The 17,837-nt window shown below is 43.1% G+C and overlaps 1 protein-coding gene across 6 annotated transcripts in view; it reads right to left on the minus strand.

The window, feature by feature from the left end:
• The window catches only part of LOC129834614 (synaptotagmin-7-like), a 102,307-nt gene that overhangs the window by 28,427 nt on the left and 56,043 nt on the right, over positions 1-17,837 (minus strand). For 4 of the 6 annotated variants that reach the window (XR_008756286.1, XR_008756285.1, XR_008756284.1 and 1 more), the window contains exons 3-5: positions 8,996-9,081; positions 5,852-5,986; positions 2,681-2,848 (exon numbers count right to left, since the gene is read on the minus strand). Coding sequence is in view for 3 of the 6 variants with exons in the window: in XM_055899777.1 (XP_055755752.1) it covers positions 2,681-2,848; positions 5,852-5,986; positions 8,996-9,081 (389 nt within the window). In the remaining 3 variants the exon portion in view is untranslated. Of the gene's footprint in view, positions 1-2,680; positions 2,849-5,851; positions 8,183-8,995; positions 9,082-17,837 lie in introns of those variants that run through there. The other 2 variants (XM_055899779.1, XM_055899778.1) reach the window with 2 other exon arrangements.

Raw genomic sequence — 17,837 nt, forward strand, 5'->3', positions numbered from 1 at the left:
CTCCAAAACCGCCATAAAAAAGCCAGACTACGGTTTGCAACTGCACATCGGGACAAAGATCGTACTTTTTGGAGAAATGTCCTCTGGTCTGATGAAACAAAAATAGAACTGTTTGGCCATAATGACCATTGTTATGTTTGAAGGAAAAAGGGGGAGGCTTGCAAGCCGAAGAACACCATCCCAACCGTGAAGCACGGGGGTGGCAGCATCATGTTGTTGGGGTGCTTTGCTGCAGGAGGGACTGGTGCACTTCACAAAATAGATGGCATCATGAGGGAGTAAAATTATGTGAATATATTGAAGCAACATCTCAAGACATCAGTCAGGAAGTTAAAGCTTGGTCGCAAATGGGTCTTCCAAATGGACAATGACCCCAAGCACACTTCCAAAGTTGTGGCAAAATGGCTTAAGGACAACCAAGTCAAGGTATTGGAGTGGCCATCACAAAGCCTTGACCTCAATCCTATAGAAAATCTGTAGGCAGAACTGAAAAAGCGTGTGCGAGCAAGGAGGCCTACAAACCTGACTCAGTTACACCCGCACTGTCAGGAGGAATGGGACAAAATTCACCCAACTTGTTGTGGGAAGCTTGTGGAAGGCTACCTGATACGTTTGACCCAAATTAAACAATTTAAAGGCAATGCTACCAGATACTAATTGAGTGTATGTAAACTTTTGACCCACTGGCAATGTGATGAAAGAAATAAAAGCTGAAATAAATCACTCTCTCTACTATTATTCTAACATTTCACATTCTTAAAATAAAGTGGTGATCCTAACTGGCCTAAGACTGGGAATTTTTACATGGATTAAATGTCAGGAATTGTGAAAAACTGAGTTTAAATGTATTTGGCTAAGGTGTATGTAAACTTCTGACTTCAACTGTATATAAAATACGACATTAGGTTGTTTTGATTGAAATTCATCAGTATCATGCTTTCCCACTCTCTCTGTTCACCTGTATCACCACTGCCTAAATCCTTCCTCTCACTCATCTCATCCAAAGTATTATCATTGGACCTTTTATATGGCATAACGAATCTAAAGAATGAGGTAGGGTAGAAATAATATGGATGGATTAATTAGGTATGAAAGATAGGGATAAGCTTACAAGCTATCAGTGACAAGAGAAAAATATAACAATATAAAGAATAAATGTGACTCAGAGATAGAAGTGTATCTATGAAAGCAGCAAGTCATAGATAGCAACATCAAATAAAAGTCTTTCAATAAAATAATTCCACTCTGCTCTTCCAACAATGATGCATTCAGTGCCAAGCTGCAGTATGCGCCACATCAGCTGCAGTATGCGCCACATCAGCTGCAGTATGCGCCACATCAGCTGCAGTATGCACCACATCAGCTGCAGTATGCTCCACATCAGCTGCAGTATGCGCTACATTTTACAGTCCAACAATTATTTATGTCATAACTGACAGAATGATTCATCAATAAATCTGGATGGAATACGTGGCATAGGGCCAGCCAGACATCTGGGAGTCCAATTCACACAGAAATACATTTCACCTGTGTCATAAAATTGGCTTAGGCTTTTTTACAGCTCCTACCCAAGCTCAACACCTAATTCTTTCACTGTACATTTCTCTACTATTTCAATATCTCTCGTGTCCAAGGTTGAATACATTCAACTGCAAATAGATATTTAATTTGTCTCTCTGCGTGTATAGTAAATGACTTACCTACCCTGTCATTCAAATGGCCAGGCAGGCTATAAGCCCTTCTATCTGCTGCCTGTATCCTCCCCCTGCTAACTTAAGGAGGGCTTCTCAGATATCTCCTACCCAGAAAGTCAATTAAACTGACTAAAAACCTTGAGTGATTTGTAATTAAAAAGCCTTGAGGGGCAGAGGTAGAGAGAGGGGAGAGTGAGACATATCTTACAGCAGAAACATAGACACACATGCCTACCTCAAAATAGAAACCAATTACAGACCAGAAATGGGGAAAAAGTTACATTTGATTAGGATGAGGGGGGAGGTAAAAAGTAGAGGAGTGAAGAAGGCAGGTAAAGAGGGAATTGGATTTTGACTGAAAGTGTTAAAATGGTTATACACTCTTAGAAAAAAGGTTCCCGGTAGAACCCTCTACGGAAAGGGTTCTACTGTATATGGAACCCAAAAGGGTTCTACCTGGAACCAAAAGGGTTCTTCAAAGGGCGTCCCCTATGGGGTCAGCTAAAGAAACGGTTTAGGTTCTAGATAGCACCTTTTTTCTAAGAGTGTACATGAGGAGAGTTTCAGGCATCTTAAGAACGGCCCTGCTATAAGATTCCAAATCAAAAAGTAGATATTTTGTGGTCCAATACAGTGATGAAGCAGTGGCAGACGTTGCGTAACTTTTGGTATTTGTTTGTGAGAGAGGATGTTCTCTTTAGTCAACAGTGCCTTACCATGACAACATATTCCCATGCATCAGAAAATGTCAGTACAAGCACTCACATTTTCAGCTCATCATTTCCTTCAATAGTTTCTTCCCTTTTTCCATCCATTCTTCCTCTCATAAATCTCTGCACTACCAAATGCAGCATATATCACATATAAGCCTTTCTGCTTCTGACTGCAGTCCCCCAAACCATCCATACCATGCCCCTGTGCTGCTCAGCAATACCCCACATGCGTGACCTCATGCCCAGCCAACCCATGTCACTCATGTCACTCACTTTCTGGGCCTCAGGCCTCCGGCGTGCATGTGGCTCTGGACCGTCTGCCAGCGCCCAGCCTTGCTGCCAGGGCCCAGCCCCGTCACTATGCTTCTCACGCTGTCACTGCGACTGGGACCTGCCCCGCTCCCACACCCAGCCCCGCCCCCATCCCCCTTCTCCACCCCACTGAGAGACAGGGGGCACCAGATAGACAGACAGACACAGACATAAAGGAGAAAGAGAGAGACAGACGGAGGAGAGAGAGAGAGACAGAGAAAGAGAGAGAGAGGTGGATAGTAACAGTAGAATCAGTGAGGTAGAACAACCCGGAAAGTGAACCACACAGCAGAATAGCATTAGGACGGGGGTAGTGTTATCAATCCAGCTAAAAGGTTTCAAATACAGAGGAGTAGCAGCCAGCCAGCAAGTCAGTAGGCTGTGCTGCTGCTGGGTTAGCAGGAGGGAGACGGGCTGAGATTCACTGTCTGTCTGTCTGTCTGTCTGTCTGTCTGTCTGTCTGTCTGTCTGTCTGTCCCTCTCTCCGTCCGTATGTCCGTCCGTCTTTCTGTCTGAACCAGATGGGAAGAGTGACAGAGTGGTGTGTGTTTGGGTGCAGTAGGACTGAGACAGACAGATGCTGGCTGTGTTTTGAGTACCTGTCAGTTAGACTGACTGGCCATTCTGCAGCTTTCCTTTATACTGCACATTAAATATACATGACCAAATGTATTATTCTATCAAGGACTTCATGGTGTTTGCAATACAACTGAGGGGGTCATGATCATTGAATTATGTACGCTATCTATGGCCTATTTACATTTTAAAAGAAACAGTTGATCTACTTTGTTATGTACAGTAGGATATACAACGTTAAATGAAACAGATAGGCTTGATTGAAAGATTATGGTGTGTGTAATGACATTGTTGGAGTGAGTGGCTCGAAAGTCTCTAGTAAGACATTGTAGTGTATAGCAGTTAATCAGCACAGTGAATCTGTTGAGTACACACTTCATTCCTCTCCCGCGTCACCCAGAGCAGCACAAGCAGCCGTAACCTAGACAACGTCACAGAGACAACACCAGACAGACCAGACACAGTTTCACTACAGGGTCACTACACTCAGTGGAGACACACAGACACAGTCAGAGAACACAGCTGCTGGACGAGAGGGAAAACACTTTATACAGAGGATATGTACGTCCAGCCTGCAACAGTTCTACAGTGAGCATGGGGTAGGGGTAGGGATGGAGTTGACCATTTAGGGAGATTTAAGGTAAGTTATATTTAGCTTATGCACAGGGCTTCCCATCCCTTGCTCAAGACCTCGTTACATGACGGTGAAAAGGGCAAACATTTGACTGGATCTCAAAAAGGGATCAATGGATCCTAGCAGGTTCACTGTACTACAGCCCATGAACTCTAAAGACAATACACCCATTGAGAATAAACCCCCTCTTTATCCTTTCTCTGGTAAACTATAAAATAAAATAAAAAACGACTTTCTCCGTGCAGGAAAAACATCAATGACATTAGAGCCTTTAGTGATTAATGTACTGTACTGTACAGCTATAGAGTGACTGGTGTGTCCAGAGGGCTCAGGTGGTCTGACTAAGGAGAGGCAGCCTTATAGCACCTGGAGGTGGTGGTGGTTGTGGTGGTGGTGGTGGTGACACAAAACCACGAGGCACAACGAGAGTGAGGAGCGGTGATTAGGGAACGACACAGGACTCCTATAGAATGTGACAAAAAAACGACAACAGCAAGAACTAGGAGCAAAATCCCAAAACAACGGTCAACCCTCGATGACAGAGCTGAGGGGACGGTTTAAACCGAGGGCAATGGGTTTACGGTTAATACCCTTAAGATTAGGGGATGGTTGGTTAGTTGGTTGGTTTCAGTGGAAAGGTGGGTATTGGGCTGTGTGAGTGGGATCTATATAAGATTTCTGCTCAGATGGTTTGAGGGTTGTCCGTCTCCATGGTAGCACTCCATGGGCTGGAGGTGAAGGGTTAGAGGTTAAGGGTTAGTGAGGCTGGCAGGGCTGTAGGGAATAGGGGGCATTTCAAATGTTGGTTGGCTGGTTGGTTTATGGGTAAATGTTGGTATATAGGTAAAAGTCTCTTCATTTTAGGTTTCAGTATGCCAAGTTTCAGTATGTTAAGTTTCTGTATGTCTATATTGTGTGTAATTTAAAGATTCATGTTACATATTCATGTGTCCAGATGGGAAAGGCTAGTATAATGAATAGTGTGTTTATAGTGTTTATAGTGGGGGGCAGCTTCAGACATGATCTGCATCTATTAGTGTCTCCATCCAATTAATATTTGATCGGTCTTGGTAACAGCACTAGAGACACCCCTCTTCTTGATTCAATCTAAGGCTGCATCCCAAATGGCACCCTATTCCCTATGTAGTGCATTACTTTTGACCAGAGGGAATAGGGTCAAATTTGCGACGCACCCGAGATGAAGAATAGAGGGCTGGAGGGAGACAAGGCTGACGTCACGCCTGGCCATCCCTATACTGATGTCAGTCACATCTAAGGTGAGGCAAGTAGAAACATCCAGTGGCAGCCCTGTACATCTCAATCTACTTCTGCATGGTCAACAATGCATACTAAATAGCTTTACCTTTCAGACCCTGTTGGCTGCAGGAAAAGGAATTACTAATGCCAATCAACGGAACTCTCCCAAGACAGAAGATACTGTATGTAAGATGTGCATGTTACGTGGATAACATCACTTAATAATGCCGTTTGGCCCCCTTAGGCTATTACATTTGACTTTAGCAATGACTTTTACCGGGACATATGCATTAGGTTATGCCTTGGGTTCAGAGCTACTGTTTGGCAAATGAGCTACTTGTGTACAATATAAAGTGCATACTTTGTGCATCATGTAGCTCTTACGTGTATGTCCGGCAGAGAGAAATGCATGCGTGGACTAGGGTGGACTAGGGTGGCATGTTCCTATGTAGACAATGTACTGTGTCTTTGGATGTATATTTTGTCTGCAATGTTTGTCTGTTTCAGACTGAAGGTGTTGAGGGTCAGACTGAGTCAGACTGAGGGTGTTGTGGAGGGTTGGGGGTACGGGGGCACAGAACTCATTGTGAGAGGCTTGGCTCCCCCGCTTCGTTACAGCCCTGCACAGAGAGAGGGGTCCCTTACCAGCCGCGACCGAGACTCACTTGGGCGTGAGGCGAGGGTCTCCGTACGGGGCATAGGGGGACATGTTTAAGAGGAACTCCTTGGGCGGATAGGAGCTCCATCTCTGCTGCACGTTGCTGCTGTCATTGTTATTCCAAAAGTCCCTGTCTAGATCACTGCGGCCAGAGAAAGAGACAGGTAAGAGCAGTACAGCCAATCACAGTGGAGTAAGAGGGAGGAGTTTCAGGGATAGAAAGAAAGATAAGTCAGAGCAGCAGAGCCAATCACAGTGGAGCAAAGTGAAGGATATTTCTTGGAGAGAGACAGGATATGGAAACAACCTTAGTTTAATAGGTGAATGAGAGAAATGTCAATCCAGGCAATAGAGATACACCTCTAATATTTGTAGAAAATAATTTGAAAATACATTAGGGGTCCACAGGGCCGGACTACCACATTAGGGGTACGGCCCTGGGGCACCGACCTCCGGGGGCCCCCATTTCTGAAATCAGCTAACTTCCTACATTTCAACACATTTTTCCATGGTGCAGAGAGAAAACCTTTACCTTCTCCCACAGGACCACTGTGCCCACCCACACTTCCCACCACAGGACAGTTGCACCGACCAACAGGTACCGGGGGCACCTTGAAGGCATAGAGAGCATTTCGGGGTTGGATGAATACTCATTTGGAATAGTCTACGCAGGGTAAGATAAGATCTGCGGACAAAATTAAAATGGATATTTTGATAATTAGAATTTCTAGAAGAGAGAATTACAGACCAGTTCATTTCAGTGATTGAAGGTAAGACGTCTCTTCTATTGTAGGTCGATTGGCAGGGGCTTCTAAAATGCTTTTAAGAAATGCAAGTATAGATCAGAAAACAGTCCCCTGGGTTTATGCCAGTTCTCAAAAATGTTGCGGAGGGGGTGAGTTGGTAGTGTTTTGCATTAAAATCGCCACAAATAACTGGTCAGAAATCAGCTAAATCTAGTGTCAGAGTACAGAATTGGTCATGAAATTAGTTATCATAAGTGTTCGGTGCATACACCAACAGAATAGTACTACTTTTCTTAATAAAGGTCAGTTTAATAAAATTGATTGTACCCTCCCTGAGGGATCCTCCACCTAAGTCAGTGTATTGGAAGTTGCGTCTGGCAATAATAAGTACTCTTTTACTTTTTGTAGTAAAACATGATGAAGCAATGACATGATAATACTTGTTGGAAAAACAAGATACATTTATGCGGCGTATTCTGATCCCGTACATTCGAGGAAAAAAAGGTTATAACAATCATGAGTACCAAATAATGCGATGACCTGACAATTTTTTTCGCTAATTTCCTGCAATTCTACACTTTCTGCCATGGGGCGGAGAAAATAATGTGCTGTTTTATAGCTCATCTCATGCTTTTGTTCCCATTTTGCCATGAGGCTGAGAGAAGGTTTAGCAGTTTTTCAAGCTAATTTCCTGCTAGTCTATACATTTTGCCATGAGGCTGAGAGAAGGTTTAGCAGTTTTTCAAGCTAATTTCCTGCTAGTCTATACATTTTGCCATGAGGCTGAGAGAAGGTTTAGCATTTTTTCAAGCTAATTTCCTGCTAGTCTATACATTCTGCCATGAGGCTGAGAGAAGGTTTAGCAGTTTTTCAAGCTAATTTCCTGCTAGTCTATACATTTTGCCATGAGGCTGAGAGAAAATGTTGCAGTTTTGAAGCAAATTTCCTGCAATTCCACACATTTTGCTGTCGTATGCTATCTGCCCCCCCCCCCCCTTAATTTAACAAAAACAAATTGGGTTGGGGGCCCCCTGGAGGTCGAGGGCCTAGGGGCACGTGCCCTGTGTGCCCGTTCGGTAATCTGGCCCTGGTCCTGCATTTATAAAAGTAATTCCATTATAATGTTCATCATATACTTTCAGAGGAAAACATTTATGTCTTTGAAAAGAAAGTAGGAAAACAAGGAAGGTAAAAAGTGTATCGGTCTAAAGGGGATGGGGTTTGGGAAAAGCATATCATCTATTCTGTGAGCTGACACAGCATCCAGACTCACGGACAAGTTAAGAGATTATACCTTCCTCTGTACAAGGGATTAGAAAACAGTGAAAGAGTTAAACATATATTCAACATCAATCACAGAGTAATATACAGTATGTTATAAGTCAAAGTGAAACAGCAAAGGTTGGATACACAGATAAAACATATCTTGGAAAAAGGGAGAGATACAGAAAGAGAGAAGGGAGAAATAAAACAGGGAGGAGAGTGATGAAAGGGAGAATGGGAGAACAGGTGGCATGGTGACAGAGGAGGGAGAGGACTGTGGGGTTAGCTGGAGACAGAGACCACAGTCTGTCAGGTCTTGGGCTGAGCAGCTGCAACCATGAAGCAGGAATGTTAACAACAAACAGTCATACAGTAGAATATATCATCAAGACATTGCTGCAGGTATCGTGGACATCAAATACCATTTTTTATTGGGATTGGGCTTTAGTTATAAATGTACTATGATACACATAATATTAGGTATAGTGCTCGTTTAAGTGATTCTGACTATATTACTTTACAAGGCATTGGGATAAAGGGTACCTTGGTGCAATCCAAGTAGAAGAATGGTTTTAGGTTTAAACTCTAGATGTAATGCAAATTTCAACTGAAACTCAGCCAAGGTAATCACATTCAGGCTGTAAAATAAAGTACCACTGCAGTTGGACAGTAAACTAGTGGCTTATCAGGGGTTGGGTTATATGCAGAAGACACATTTCATTAGAATACATTCAGTTGGACAACTGACTAGGTATCCCCCTTTCCCTTTATCAGTAAGACACTATTACAGTTCCGTTGAGTGTTCAGGAACACATCATGTAGTTCCTAATTTTACTGGAGTTTAACATGCTCTTTATCTGAAGCCTGTCAAATGAAGTATGCTATAATTTATGCCTCTTGTTTTCACCGGAAGGACTGTAAGGAGTTGTCAAGATACGCTTATTTAACAACCACAACTGCCCTTTTCCTTGCTAAATATGTTCCTTCCCCTCCATATCTCAGCGAGATTCAGTGTTTTTGCCTTTTATTTGAGCACACCCAGGTATTTGCCTCTCATCCTCTTGACAGTCCCAGTTAGCTGTGCTGTAGTGAATCCTTCAAAGCTCAGCCAAAGCTCAGCCCCCCCACCACCCAACACTTACTTGATGGCTTTGTTTTCCCCTCGGCCACGAATCTGAACTGAATCTGGGGTGCTGGCTGCCTCCACCCCAGGCTTGTTCCTCTTGCCCTGGAGAGAGAGAGACAGAGACAGAGACAGAGACAGAGAGAAAGAGAGACAGAGATAGACAGAGACAGAGACAGAGAGAGAAAGAGAGAGACAGAGAGGAGAGAGAGAGAGAGAGAGAGAGAGAGAGAGAGAGAGAGAGAGAGAGAGAGAGAGAGAGAGAAAGAAAGACAGAGACAGAGGAGAGAGAGAGACAGAAAGACAGAGATAGAGACAGAGATAGAGACAGAGAGATACAGAGATAGGTAGAGACAGAGAGGAAGATAGAGGCAGACAGAGAGAGAGAGAAAGAGACAGAGAGAGAAAGACAGAGACAAAGAGAGAGAGAGAGAGAAAGAAAAACAGACAGACAGGCAGACATGGAGAGAGTCAGAGAGAGTGAGAGAGACAGAGAGAGAGAGAAACACACAGACAGACAGAGAAAGAGTGAGTGACAGAGACAGAAAGAGAGAGACAGAGAAAGAGAGAGAGAGAGTGAGAGAGAGAGAAAATGAGATAAATCATTTCCTTCGTGTCCATTGACTTGTGTCTCTCTGTGCGCTGTCTTGATTGCTGTTTACATCTGAAAACACGTTACCAGCGGAGCCTTCATTACAGAGCTTTTAGCATGCCATCAGGTGCCAAAAATATGCTAAATGATCCCAGGCAACACTTTGGATGTGAGCCAGCACTTACAGTAGCATGTGCATGCCCCGTCCACCTGAGGATCTATTTCCTGTGTTTGAGGGGTGAAAAATCCACTTGTCACTTAAATTTTGCTGGATTGATTGCTTTCCTTTTACTCATGCGACTCTTTCATACTCTTGCTTGTGCCTGTTGTTTTTTCCCGCTAACGTTACGACCGTGGAAATGTTTGTAATGACCTGTCAAAAACACCACAGAAATGGGCTCAATGGAATACACAGTCGATCCATTGCATCTAAAAGAACGCTTGCTTAGTCAGGGATTTAATGCATTGTCTAGACACTTACATCACAAGAAAGAGAAGAAAGAGACGTCTATTTTGATGGGTGTTAATTTTTTGTGGAATTGAAAAAAGTTTGAATTTAATACAGTTGAAATGTTTACAAATGAAATAAAAGCAACTTTTTAAAATGATTATAGTGATATTATGTCTGATGTCGCAAAAAATGTAAAGTAAACGTCCTCTCACTGTCAACTGCGTGTATTTTCAGCAAATTTAACATGTGTAAAATATGAACATAACACGATTCAACAACTGAGACATGAACTGAACAAGTTCCACAGACATGTGACTAACAGAAATTGAACAATGTGTCCCTGAACAAAGGAAAGGTCAAAAGTAACAGTCAGTATCTGGTGTGGCCAGTACTGAAGTGCATCTCCTCCTAATGGACTGGACCAGATTTTCCAGTTCTTGCTGTGAGATGTGACCCCACTCTTCCACCAAGGCACCTGCAAGTTCCCGGACATTCCTGGGGGAAATGGGCCTAGCCCTCACCCTCCAATCGAACAGGTCCCAGACATGCTCAATGGGATTGAGATCCGGGCTCTTTGCTGGCCATGGCAGAACACTGACATTCCTGTCTTACAGGAAATCACGCACAGAACGAGCAGTATGGCTGGTTGCATTGTCATGCCAGAGGGTCAAGTCAGGATGAGCCTGCAGGAAGGGTACCACGAGGGAGGAGGATGTCTTCCCTGTAACGCAAAGCGTTGAGATTGCCTGCAATGACAACAAGCTCAGAATGATGATGCTGTGATGTCACTTTTTGCCAGTCCTGTCTGGTCCAGCGACGGTGGGTTTGTGCCCATAGGCGATAGTCTGATAGTCTGGTGAGGACCTGCCTTACAACAGGCCTACAAGCCCTCAGTCCAGCCTCTCTCAGCCTATTGCGGACAGTCTGAGCACTGATGGAGGGATTGTGCGTTCCTGGTGTAACTCGTCCGTTGTTGTTGCCATCCTGTACCTGTCCCGCAGGTGTGATGTTCGGATGTACCGATCCGGTGCAGGTGTTGTTACACGTGGCCTGCCACTGCGAGGACGATCAGCTGTCCGTCCCGTCTCCCTGTAGCGCTGTCTTAGGCGTCTCACAGTACGGACATTGCAATTAATTGCGCTGGCCACATCTACAGTCCTCATGCCTCCTTGCAGCGTGCCTAAGGCACGTTCACGCAGATGATTAGGGACCCTGGGCATTTTTGTTTTGGTGTTTTTCAGAGTCAGTAGAAAGGCCTCTTTATTGTCCCAAGTTTTCATAACTGTGACCTTAATTGCCTACCGTCTGTAAGCTGTTAGTGACTTTACGACCATTCCACAGGTGCATGTTCATTAATTGTTTATGGTTCATTGAACAAGCATGGGAAACAGTGTTTAAACCCTTTACAATGAAGATTTGCGAAGTTATTTGGATTTTTACAAATTATCTTTGAAAGACAGGGTCCTGAAAAACGGATGTTTCTTTTTTGCTGAGTTTATGTGTAGATACAGTTGATGTCGGAAGTTTACATACACTTAGGTTGGAGTCATTAATACTCGTTTTTCAACCACTCCACAAATTTCTTGTTAACAAACTGTAGTTTTGGCAAGTCAGTTAGGACATCTACTTTGTGCATGAGACAATTAATTTTTCCAACAATTGTTTACAGACACATTATTTCACTTATAATTCACTGTATCCCAATTCCAGTGAGTCAGAAGTTTACATACACTAAGTTGACTGTTTCTTTAAACAGCTTTGAAAATTGCAGATAATGATGGCTTTAGAAGCTTCTGATAGGCCAATTTACATAATTTGAGTCAATTGGAGGTGTACCTGTGGATGTATTTCAAGGCCTACCTTCAAACTCAGTGTCTCTTTGCTTGACATCATGGGAAAATCAAAAGAAATCAGCCAAGACCCCCCCCCCCTCCACAAGTCTGGTTCATCCTTGGGAGCAATTTCCAAACGCCTGAAGGTGTGTTCATCTGTACAAACAATAGTACGCAAGTATAAACACCTTGGGACCACGCAGCCATCATACCGCTCAGGAAGGAGACGCGTTCTGTTTCCTAGAGATGAACGTACTTTGATGCAAAAAGTGCAAATCAATCCCAGGACAACAGCAAAGGACCTTGTGAAGACGCTGGAGGAAACAGGTACAAAAGTATCTATATCCACAGTAAAACTCATCCTATATCGACATAACCTGAAAGGCCACTCAGCAAGGACGAAGCCACTGCTCCAAAACCGCCATAAAAAAGCCAGACTACGGTTTGTAACTGCACATGGGGACAAAGATCGTACTTTTTGGAAAATAACCTCTGATCTGATAAAACAAAAATAGAACTGTTTGCCCATAATAACCATCGTTATGTTTGGAGGAAAAGGGGGAGGCTTGCAAGCCAAAGAACACCATCCCAACCGTGAAGCACGGGAGTGGCAGCATCATGTTGTGGGGGTGCTTTGCTGCAGGAGGGACTAGTGCACTTCACAAAATTGATGGCATCATGAGGGAGGAAAATTATGAGGATATATTGAAGCAACATCTCAAGACATCAGTCAGGAAGTTGAAGCTTGGTCTCAAATGGGTCTTCCAAATGGACAATGACCCCAAGCATACTTCCAAAGTTGTGGCAAAATGGCTTAAGGACAACAAAGTCAAGGTATTGGAGTGGCCATCACAAAGCCCTGACCTCAATCCCATAGAAAATGTGTGGGCAGAACTGAAAAAGCGTGTGCGAGCAAGGAGGCCTACAAACCTGACTCAGTTACACCAGCTCTGTCAGGAGGAATGGGCCAAAATTCACTCAACTTATTGTGGGGAGCTTGTGGAAGGCTACCCAAAACGTTTGATCCAAGTTAAACAATTTAAAGGCAATGCTACCAAATACTAATTGAGTGTATGTAAACTTATGACCTACTGGGAATGTGATGAAATAAATCTTTCTCTCTACTATTATTCTGACATTTCAAATTCTTAAAATAAAGTGGTGATCCTAACTGACCCAAAACAGGGAATTTTTACTAGGATTAAAATGTCAGGAATTGTGAAAAACTGACTTTAAATGTATTTGGCTAAGGTGTATGTAAACTTCCGACTTCAACTGTAGGTGTAATCTGGAGCCAAGCGTGTTGAATTTTAATCCAAGGGTATCCTGCTATTGACATACTTGTTGAATTACGCGACAGAACGTGACAGCAACAAGTAATTCATGAGCCAGTCTAGACAGCGCAGGTGAGTGCAGGTAGGCCTAAACAGGACACATTTTTGGTGGTTGATCATTGATAATTCCTGAGATGTTTCTTCAATTTGATTGGAATCCACCCGTGATGAATTCAAATGATTGGACAAGATTTGGAAAGGCACACACCTGTCTATATAAGGTCCAACAGTTGACAGTGCATGTCAGAGCAAAAACCAAGCCATAAGGTCAAAGGAATTGTTCGTGGAGTTTCGAGACAGGATTGTGTCGAGGCACAGATCTGGGGAAGGGGAACCAAAAACTTTCTGCAACATTATTAAAGGTCCCCAAGAACACAGTGCCCTCCATCATTCTTAAATGGACGAAGTTTGGAACCTTCAAGACTCTTCCTAGAGCTGGACACCCGGCCAAACTGAGCAATCGGGGGAGAAGTGCCTTGGTAAGGGAAATGACCAAGAACCCGATGGTCACTCTGACAGAGCTCCAGAGTTAATCTGTGTAGATGGAAGAACCTTCCAGAACGACAACCATCTCTGCAGCACTCCACTAATCAGGCCTTTATGGTAGAGTGGCCAGACGGAAGCCACTCCTCAATAAAAGGCACATGACAGCCCGCTTAGAGTTTGCCAAAAGGCACCTAAAAAACTCAGACCATGAGAAACAAGATTCTCTGTTCTCATGAAACAAAGATTGAACTCTTTGGCCTGAATGCCAAGCGTCACGTCTGGAGGAAACCTGGCATCATCCCTACGGTGAAGCATGGTGGTGGCAGCATCATGCTGTGGGGATGGTTTTCAATGGCAGGGACTGGGAGTCTAGTCAGGATCGAGGGAAATATGAATGGAGCAAAGTACAGAGAGATTCTTGATGAAAATCTGCTCCATAGCGCTCAGAACCTCAGACTGGGGCGAAGTTTCACCTTCCAACAGGACAACAACCCTAAACACACAGCCAAGACAACACAGGAGTGGCTTCGGGACACGTCTCTGAATGTCCTTGAGTGGCCCAGCCAGAGCCCGGACTTGAACCTGATCGAACATCTCTGGAGAGACCTGAAAATTGCTGTGCAGCGACCCTCCCCATCCAACGTGACAAAGCTTGAAAAGATCTGCAGAGAAGAATGGGAGAAACTCCCCAAATACAGGTGTGTCAAGCTTTTAGCGTCATGCTGAAGAAAACTCGAGGCGGTAATAGCTGCCAAAGACACTTCAACAAAGTACTAAGTAAAGGGTCTGAATACTTATGTAAATGGGATATTTTTGCTTTGTCATTATGGGGTATTGTGTGTAGATTGATGAGGGGAAAAACTATTTAATCAATTTTAGAATAAGGCTGTAACGTAACTGTAACGGCAGTCTTCGTTCTCCTCGTCTGAGGAGTAAGAATGGTCGGACCAAGATGCAGCGTGGTGTGTATTCATATTTAATCGAATACTTTCAAGAACGAACAAAACAATAAACTGACAAAAACAACCGAAGACGCTACAGTCCCGAAAATGTGAACACAGAACACAGGAACACACGAACAGGAACAATCACCCACAAACCACAATAAAAAAACAGGCTACCTAAATATGGTTCCCAATCAGAGACAATGACTAACACCTGCCTCTGATTGAGAACCATATCAGGCCAAACGACAAACCCAACATAGAAACACAAAACATAGATAACCCACCCAACTCACGCCCTGACCATACTAAAACAAAGAAAATACAAAAGAACTATGGTCAGAACGTGACAGTAACAAAATGTTGAAAAGGTCAAGGGGTCTGAATACTTTCCGAATGCACTGTATGAGTGCATAAAAAAGGAAATTGTACAATAAATTGAATACCTGAATTCCGACCGGAATCCCTGAACTCTATTCATTAGTTGTCTGTGCCCGTAAAATGTTTTATGTGCTATAATTCAGTTAATATCTGATGGACTTTATTCAGTTAATATCTGATGGATTAAAAAAAAAAAAAAAAAAATTGTATCTTCATCTATTGTCCAACTGTTGCATTTATTAGAATTGTTTTTAAACCTTTTAACAATGTTGATGACCGTTGCTACATACAGCCAGCTCTCAGGATCTACATGTGAATCCAAACCCTCTCCACAGCAATAATCCATACATCTGTTAACCATACAGAATGAACGGATGGAGCATCAAGCATCAGACACAGTGGGGATTAGACACGTCCACACACATCCAACACTCCCAACACACATACAACACTACACACTCAGAAACAGTTCACGCCCAAACATACATAAAACATAGGTGTTAAAATAGATGCTGTTTCCACAATTCACAACAGTCCACAACAGTGGAATTATACAGTGGAATTATAATGAAACATTTTGAGATTAATCTGAAGACTGCAACTATATGATTAACCTTGGAACTCAGGACTGCAACTATATGATTAACCTTGGAACTCAGGACTGCAACTATATGATAAACCTTGGAACTCAGGACTGCAGCTATATGATAAACCTGGGAACTCAGGACTGCAACTATATGATAAACTTTGGAACTCAGGACTGCAACTATATGATAAACCTGGGAACTCAGGACTGCAACTATATGATAAACCTTGGAACTCAGGACTGCAACTATATGATATACCTTGGAACTCAGGACTGCAGCTATATGATAAACCTGGGAACTCAGGACTGCAACTATATGATAAACCTGGGAACTCAGGACTGCAACTATATGATAAACCTTGGAACTCAGGACTGCAGCTATATGATTAACCTTGGAACTCAGGTGTAACGGGCGTCTAAGTCGTTCTCCTTCCCGGACGAGGAGGAGCAAGGATCGGACCAAAATGCAGCCGGTGATGAATACATGATGAATTTATTAGACAAGATGAAACACGAAGTACACTTGAATAAATTACAAAAACGACGTAGACCGACCTGAACATGAGAACTTACATAAAACGAAGAACACACGAACAGGAACAGACTAGACAAACGAAACAGTTCCGTGTGGTACAAACACTGACACGGAAGACAATCACCCACAAACAAACAGTGAGAACAGCCTACCTTAATATGGTTCTCAATCAGAGGAAAGATCAAACACCTGCCCCTGATTGAGAACCATATAAGGCTAATTAACCATGAACCTAAACAAGAAACAAATAACATAGACTGCCCACCCCAACTCACGCCCTGACCATACTAAACAAATACAAAAACAACAGAAAACAGGTCAGGAACGTGACATCAGGACTGCAACTATATGATAAACCTGGGAACTCAGGACTGCAACTATATGATAAACCTTGGAACTCAGGACTGCAACTATATGATAAACCTTGGAACTCAGGACTGCAACTATATGATTAACCTGGGAACTCAGGACTGCAACTATATGATAAACCTTGGAACTCAGGACTGCAACTATATGATTAACCTGGGAACTCAGGACTGCAACTATATGATAAACCTTGGAACTCAGGACTGCAACTATATGATTAACCTGGGAACTCAGGACTGCAACTATATGATAAACCTTGGAACTCAGGACTGCAACTATATGATTAACCTGGGAACTCAGGACTGCAACTATATAATAAACCTTGGAACTCAGGACTGCAGCTATATGATTAACCTGGGAACTCAGGACTGCAACTATATGATAAACCTTGGAACTCAGGACTGCAGCTATATGATTAACCTGGGAACTCAGGACTGCAACTATATGATAAACCTTGGAACTCAGGACTGCAGCTATATGATTAACCTGGGAACTCAGGACTGCAACTATATGATAAACCTTGGAACTCAGGACTGCAGCTATATGATTAACCTTGGAACGCAGGACTGCAACTATATGATAAACCTGGGAACTCAGGACTGTAACTATATGATAAACCTTGGAACTCAGGACTGCAGCTATATGATAAACCTGGGAACTCAGGACTGCAACTATATGATAAACCTGGGTACTCAGGACTGCAACTATATGATAAACCTTGGAACTCAGGACTGCAACTATATGATAAACCTTGGAACTCAGGATTGCAACTATATGATAAACCTTGGAACTCAGGACTGCAACTATATGACAAACCTTGGAACTCAGGACTGCAACTATATGATAAACCTGGGAACTCAGGACTGCAGCTATATGATAAACCTTGGAACTCAGGACTGCAGCTATATGATTAACCTGGGAACTCAGGACTGCAACTATATGATAAACCTTGGAACTCAGGACTGCAGCTATATGATTAACCTGGGAACTCAGGACTGCAACTATATGATAAACCTTGGAACTCAGGACTGCAGCTATATGATTAACCTGGGAACTCAGGACTGCAACTATATGATAAACCTGGGTACTCAGGACTGCAACTATATGATAAACCTTGGAACTCAGGACTGCAACTATATGATAAACCTTGGAACTCAGGACTGCAACTATATAATAAACCTTGGAACTCAGGACTGCAACTATATGATAAACCTTGGAACTCAGGACTGCAACTATATGATAAATCTTGGAACTCAGGACTGCAGCTATATGATTAACCTGGGAACTCAGGACTGCAGCTATATGATAAACCTTGGAACTCAGGACTGCAACTATATGATAAACCTTGGAACTC

Source organism: Salvelinus fontinalis, chromosome 35 (genome assembly GCF_029448725.1).
Source record: "Salvelinus fontinalis isolate EN_2023a chromosome 35, ASM2944872v1, whole genome shotgun sequence".
Lineage (NCBI taxonomy): Eukaryota > Metazoa > Chordata > Actinopteri > Salmoniformes > Salmonidae > Salvelinus > Salvelinus fontinalis.